We start from the raw sequence: 7,500 nt of genomic DNA on the forward strand, positions 1-7,500 counted from the left end.
ACCCTAAAGCTCTTCTAGAGTCCAATGTGGACTAAAGAACCAGGCAAAGACCAGTTTGAAATCTCAGCTCTCAGTCTGCTTTCAGGAGAACTCGGTTGACAAACTCACCAACGTTACCTGAACAATAAAGAACGATTTCACACCTGTAGTCCAGACCAAACTTTAACGAACCAAAACAAAGTGACCAACATGCAACCAGTTATTTAAACTCATCCAAACAGGTTTACAATGATTCTTTTATCATTTGACTTTTCACACATTTTCTGCAGAAAGCATCGTCTTTAAGTATGCTAATGCTAATCTTCATTAGCTGGAGCCTCATGTGTATTTTGTCTCTCTCTTGTCTTGTTCTCAGGGATCGACTATAAGACGACCACCATCCTCCTGGACGGGAGGAGAGTCAAGCTGCAGCTCTGGTACAGTCCTCTCTCTCTCTCTCTCTCTCTCTCTCTCTCACTCTCTCTCTCTTCACACCTTCAGTCTCTCTCCAGATAAAACTCGTGTTTTTCTCCTCCAGAGAGAAATCCGGCACTCGTCGTTTTCCCTCGCTGTGTTCCTGTCAGATCATGTGATCATCAGCAGAGAGGCTGGTTGTTTAAAAGGAGCGTTTGGAGCAGAAATAAACAGGAAGCATGTGAGGCTGTTTGTCGGCATAAAGAGCTGGTTCAGGTGACACAGCCTCTGGCAGACATGTTGGCTGCAGATGGATGGTTTTTCATTTCGAAGGGCTTTCTCTCAGGTTTAATTAGATATCTGTTTATTACATATCTAACCCCAAACAGTGTAGGTGGACAGGATTAACATTATTGTCAGAAGAGTTGTATTAAAAGTTTGCCTGCACTGTTCTATGGATTCATTCTTGTCCTACACAACTGTCTCGTGAAACAGATTTCTTTTTTTTTTTATGCATTTTTATATTTAAGAAACAGATTTCTAAAGTGTTCATACTTTTCGATTTTATCACTAAAAACACAGTATTGAGAAAGTATCGAACATTTTGACATCGTTTCAGTATGTTTTTCGAGGCGTTAGGGAGAAAATCTTTGGTGCCCCAGAGGACAGTGTGTGAAGTCTGATTAATGTCCTCAAGTGATGTCACTTAAGTCATGCTTGAACATAAAGATGAAGACAGAAAGATGTCTGCGCAGACTTCTGCTCTTCTCTGCTGCAGGCTAGAAGCTCCATGCTGCATTAGCGTCTACTAGCACAACACACCCCAGTCTTTGTTGTTTTTCTGCCTAAAGTCTGTATGTAAGAAGTGGATGTAGCCTCGGGTTTAAGAAGTCAGACCAATGCTGCGTTCTATCTAATGACCTGCAGGGGGCGACTCCACAAAAAGCAGTTAAATGTTTCTACTTGTCAGTTGGTTTCTTCCCCTAGTTCACATTTTCCTAATAAACGTATGTTCTCAATCTGTAGCTTCATGTCTTCTTCAACACAGCATGATGTTCATTTAGTAAATGATGGAGTGAAAGAGACCAGAAAAGGGGAGGGGTCAGGGCGGGGCTACCTTTGATTGACAGGATAATGTTAATTTCCAAAATAAATGATGGTCCTGTTTATATTAGAATAGACCAGAAACCAGGGGAGGAGTTAAGGCTGAGGTTGAGGCTACCTGTGATTGACAAGTCGTTACCATGGTGACCTGAAAAACACGAGGCCACTAACCAATGACGTCCCAGTGGCCACATTTACTTCTTGCCTGCAGTTAATGTTTTGTCTGCGTAGACTTACACAACAATCAGCCTGATTGGCACAATCATTTTTGCAAATTAGATGCAGCTTCAGATTTTTTATTTTTTATGTCTTGACCTCCTCTTCTTGGAGCAGAGTCAGATTTTTAGAGTTTTAATGGCATTTTTATTTTTATACACGCATTTCTACCAGACGCAGCAGTTTTGGTTAATCAAGCAGTGATTTGGTTTGGGTTTTGGTTTGAGTGACTTCTTGAAGAAAAAAGAAAAAATGACCACACATAAAATTCCTATTTTGTTCAAGGGACAAATAAGGAATAAAATTAGTGATGCACAAACAATACAGGCAGCAGACTCATGCACAGACTGCATGAATGTGAGTGTTAGGCATAGAGCTCCATGTTTCAAATCTACACTTTATGTAGGAAGGATTACAGTGCACTTAAAGCACACACGCACACACACACACACACACACACACCCAGAGACACACAAAGAGCTAAAGCGTCTCATCCGCTTAAACATCAAACAAAGTTTCAGATTAATAATTTAATATTGACTCGGCTAAGAGCAAAAGCGCTCTAAAAATACCTCTGAGAGGGCCTTGAGTTAACACTGTGTGTGTGTCCTCCCCTCCCCCGATGGCTACACACACTCTGAGTAAATCCAGCTTCACAAACACACACAGCTCCTGTTTTGGGATGATTTAATCGTCACGTTCTGGCTCTGACTCTGACGAGGAGCTGTGACAGCAGATGGACTCTCTCAGCATTGGATGATCGTGAGTCCTGACCCCGGTTTATTGGACCTCCTGACGTTCAGGCTGGCAGCCGGCCCTGGTCTCTGGCCCGGGTCAGGGGTAGCAGGCCGGCAGCCAGCGGACGTCCACACGGGGCCAATCAAAACACAGCTCTGGTATTCAGCTGCGCGGTTGGGAAACACTCTTGTTTTCCTCTGTGGACTCAAAGAAACACATTCAGTCCCACGTTTCTCTAAAGGACAGCCTGAGTGGTTTATTATGATTGCTGAGTCTGGTTACAGCCACCACAGGACCTGATATTTCATTTAATAATACAAAGATACTATCCATAATAAAACTGTGTATACTAGGGTCCTCATGATACCAGAATTGTAAACTTTGATATGATTCTAGTAAAAGTGGAAATATAAAGATACCTGTTTGATTGCACAGAAACAAAAAAGAAGTCCTAGACACCAAATGTTAGGTAACCAAATCTCCTGCACACACTGTCTAAATTAAATGTTGTTCTGAACTTAGACTGAACCAGACTCATGTTGAACAGCTTTCTGCTGAAACTGTGTCGGGCTTGAAAAGTGGGATAGAGGGCAATGCAGGACGAAGGACAGGAACAAACAAACAACAACGATTTGATGACTGCAAACATGGAGTGTGTCCATCAGTAAAGGATGAGGATGTGTGGCTTTATGAAGTGTGGCATGTTGTGAAGTAAAACAGAACAAAGAGTGAAATGTCTAAATGATGGTTTGATTGAGTCCAGGTGGGGTAAGAAAGAGAGAGCACCACCCTGAGAGGTGATGTGAACTGGATGAGCGGGTTCCTCTGAGACTATGGGAGGCAGAAGGTAATAGTAGAAGCCTGACTGTTAAAGTTAAGGCAGTGTCCGTCAGAATACCTGAAACATTCAACACCAGGCGAATGAAACACAAACTTATTTACGTTTTAAACACGATCTCAGATCTCCGTAGCAGATCTGAACAAAGACTTTTGGTTTCTACTTTGAAAAAGGAAATTAGATAATTAAGATACTGTAGAAACGTTTTACTTCAAATTGCACACCAGTATTAGTATTTGACCCTGATTTATCCTGTTTCGTTTCAGGGACACGTCTGGCCAGGGACGATTCTGTACAATCTTCAGGTCCTATTCCAGAGGAGCACAGGTACGTTTCTTTAACAGCACTCTCCGTGTTTTGGGTGGCTGTGGCTCAGTTGGTAGAGTCGGCCGTATCCAAGCTGGAATGTCGGGGGTTTTCGATCCCCTGGTCATATTAACCCCAAGTTGCTCCCGCTGCTTTGCCAGGCAGTGTATGAATGTGTGTGAACGGATGAGTTAATACTGACGGACTCTTTACTCAGCGGCCTCTACCATCAGTGTATGAATGTGTGTGAACGGATGAGTTAATACTGACGGACTCTTTACTCAGCGGCCTCTACCATCAGTGTATGAATGTGTATGAATGGATGAGTTAATACTGACAGACTCTTTACTCAGCGGCCTCTACCATCAGTGTATGAATGTGTGTGAACGGATGAGTTAATACTGACGGACTCTTTACTCAGCGGCCTCTACCATCAGCGTGTGAATGTGTATGAACGGATGAGTTAATACTGACAGACTCTTTACTCAGCGGCCTCTACCATCAGTGTATGAATGTGTGTGAACGGATGAGTTAATACTGACGGACTCTTTACTCAGCGGCCTCTACCATCAGCGTGTGAATGTGTATGAATGGATGAGTTAATACTGACAGACTCTTTACTCAGCGGCCTCTACCATCAGCGTGTGAATGTGTGTGAATGGATGAGTTAATACTGACGGACTCTTTACTCAGCAGCCTCTACCATCAGTGTGTGAATGTGTATAAATGGATGAGTTAATACTGATGGACTCTTTACTCAGCAGCCTCTACCATCAGTGTGTGAATGTGTATGAATGGATGAGTTAATACTGATAGACTCTTCACACAGCAGCCTCTACCATCAGTGTGTGAATGTGTATAAATGGATGAGTTAATACTGATGGACTCTTTACTCAGCGGCCTCTACCATCAGCGTGTGAATGTGTATGAATGGATGAGTTAATACTGACAGACTCTTTACTCAGCGGCCTCTACCATCAGCGTGTGAATGTGTGTGAACGGATGAGTTAATACTGACGGACTCTTTACTCAGCAGCCTCTACCATCAGTGTGTGAATGTGTATAAATGGATGAGTTAATACTGACAGACTCTTTACTCAGCGGCCTCTACCATCAGTGTATGAATGTGTGTGAACGGATGAGTTAATACTGACGGACTCTTTACTCAGCGGCCTCTACCATCAGCGTGTGAATGTGTATGAATGGATGAGTTAATACTGACAGACTCTTTACTCAGCGGCCTCTACCATCAGCGTGTGAATGTGTGTGAACGGATGAGTTAATACTGACGGACTCTTTACTCAGCAGCCTCTACCATCAGTGTGTGAATGTGTATAAATGGATGAGTTAATACTGATGGACTCTTTACTCAGCAGCCTCTACCATCAGTGTGTGAATGTGTATGAATGGATGAGTTAATACTGATGGACTCTTTACACAGCAGCCTCTACCATCAGTGTGTGAATGTGTATAAATGGATGAGTTAATACTGATGGACTCTTTACTCAGCGGCCTCTACCATCAGCGTGTGAATGTGTATGAATGGATGAGTTAATACTGACAGACTCTTTACTCAGCGGCCTCTACCATCAGCGTGTGAATGTGTGTGAACGGATGAGTTAATACTGACGGACTCTTTACTCAGCAGCCTCTACCATCAGTGTGTGAATGTGTATAAATGGATGAGTTAATACTGATGGACTCTTTACTCAGCAGCCTCTACCATCAGTGTGTGAATGTGTATGAATGGATGAGTTAATACTGATAGACTCTTCACACAGCAGCCTCTACCATCAGTGTGTGAATGTGTGTGAATGGATGAGTTAATACTGATGGACTCTTCACACAGCAGCCTCTACCATCAGCGTGTGAATGTGTAGGTGTGAAAAAGCTTTGAGTAGTCAGAAGACTAGAACATAAATAAACAAGATCAAGTCCATTTACTGTTTACCATTTTTTTGTTTTTCATAAACATCCAGACTTATACTTTATTCATTAAACACATTTATAATGGTAGGGGAAACACTGGATTTGTACGATTTACACAGCGTGCAGTTTACCTTCAATTTTTATAATTTAAACAAGAAATGATTTAATATTTGGCGCCTAGGTCTTCTATTGTGGTTGCTGTGATATTGAAACAGGTATCAAAGTTGTTTGATTTTTGGTGGTATCATATCAAAGTTTAAAATCCTGGTATGGTGACAGTCCTCCTTCAGAGTGTGTCTTTGTGTTGTTGTTGTTGTTGTTGTGACCTCAGACACACTGAGCAGTGAGTGGATGTGTGAAGAAATCCATCCCACACATCAAACAGCCACAGACTGCTCCTTGTTGTGTTCCCAGCAGAGAAGAAAGAGAGCACTTTTCATTGAATGAAGTTGTGTTGGAGCGCTCATCAGGCTTTTAGCGGGTACAGAGGAGATATCGCCATGGCAACAGTGACACCGTCGTCACTCTGCGAGGCTCGAAAGCTGATCATGAATCTTTATTGTGTCTCGTTTCTGCGACTTGATAAAGACCTGCGCTAACATCCACTGCTGTGTTTGAGCTGTAGAGAGTTTCATCTTAACTAACTAACTCTTTCTAGGAATGTTTTTACCAATAAATGTCACATTTGTAATTTTTATTGTCTTACATGTATTGAAACATGACATTTGTCGAGAAGTAATTGATTTATCATTAATATAGTTGCAGAATGTGCAGCAGCAGTGGATGGAAACAAGGATTCATTTTATACATGTCTGTAATGATGTTTATTATTTGATGCTTTGGTACTGAGTCAGTCCAAGGTTGTGTTTTTGCTTTGGACAGGATTTGATCATTATAGGTCTGATTTCATGGCTGCTGTTGGAATTAATTTCAATTTGTAAAAATGTCCTCCTCACCTCTTCTCTTCAGGGAGTTATTCTGGTGTATGACATCACAAACCGCTGGTCCTTCGATGGAATCGATCGGTGGATCAAAGAAATAGACGAGGTCAGTGATGAAGCCGTCAGTCGATCTTTTTTCATCGATGTTTCTACACTCTGACTCCGATTGTTTTTGTGTTCCTTACATCAGAAGAGATCTTTTACTCCAGTCAGCACGTTGTTATTTAACAGACAATCTGGGCTCCTCTCTCAATGAGTCAACTACGCTCACAACAACAGCCCACACATCGCTGCAGACAAAGCTGCTCTGAAACAGGCCTGGACATCAGAAACACAACACGCTGTGATCACTGAGTGTACCAGGACCCCATCTTCAATTTTACCTATTTGATCCTCTCAGAATCAGAATCAGAATCAGAATCAGAATCAGAATCTGGGTTTATTGCCAAGTACATTTATACATACAAGGAATTAGACTTGGTGTATTGGTTAAACAATTAACAAGGAAATAAAGCAGAATTTTCTTAGATTTTTTTCAGAAAAAGTAGTTGGTCTCAGTAGTTGGTTCAGCATTTTAACAAAATGTGGATTAATCCGCTGCTGAAAATAGTCCCAAACAAAATCACTCTGTTCTCTGGTGTGTTTGAATGAAACTTGTCAGACTGTTTTATTCACAAAAGGTCAGTTAACCAAGGCTTAACTTCTTATACCAAATAAATGGAATAATCTGATGATTTCCCCCCCTGATTATCCAGCATGCCCCTGGGGTGCCAAAGATCCTCGTCGGGAATCGCCTTCACCTGGCCTACAAGCGTCAGGTGACCACGGAGCAGGCGCAGGTGTACGCGGAGAAGCTGGGCGTCACCTTCTTCGAGGTCAGTCCGCTGTGTAACTTCAACATCACAGAGTCGTTCACAGAACTCGCTCGCATCGTCCTGATGAGACACGGCATGGAGCGACTGTGGAGACCCAACAAAGGTGAGCAAACAAATCCATGTGTTAAATAATTCAATTATTTTACCAAATAAAAATAAT

The 7,500-nt window shown here is 42.1% G+C and overlaps 2 protein-coding genes across 2 annotated transcripts in view; one reads left to right on the plus strand and one right to left on the minus strand.

Moving 5' to 3' along the window:
* Positions 1 to 7,500, minus strand: part of arg1 (arginase 1) — a 213,217-nt gene that overhangs the window by 179,567 nt on the left and 26,150 nt on the right. The gene's annotated exons all lie outside the window — the stretch shown is intronic.
* The window catches only part of LOC132955680 (ras-related protein Rab-40B-like), a 20,581-nt gene that overhangs the window by 13,021 nt on the left and 60 nt on the right, over positions 1 to 7,500 (plus strand). Inside the window, exons 2-5 of the mRNA XM_061028626.1 lie at positions 356 to 416; positions 3,556 to 3,616; positions 6,494 to 6,571; positions 7,221 to 7,500. The exon at positions 7,221 to 7,500 is cut by the window's right edge and continues 60 nt beyond it. Of these exons, the coding sequence (XP_060884609.1) occupies positions 356 to 416; positions 3,556 to 3,616; positions 6,494 to 6,571; positions 7,221 to 7,472 (452 nt within the window). The 3' untranslated portion in view covers positions 7,473 to 7,500. The remainder of the gene's footprint in view (positions 1 to 355; positions 417 to 3,555; positions 3,617 to 6,493; positions 6,572 to 7,220) is intronic.

This window comes from Labrus mixtus, chromosome 21 (assembly GCF_963584025.1).
Source record: "Labrus mixtus chromosome 21, fLabMix1.1, whole genome shotgun sequence".
NCBI classification, from domain to species: Eukaryota; Metazoa; Chordata; class Actinopteri; order Labriformes; family Labridae; genus Labrus; species Labrus mixtus.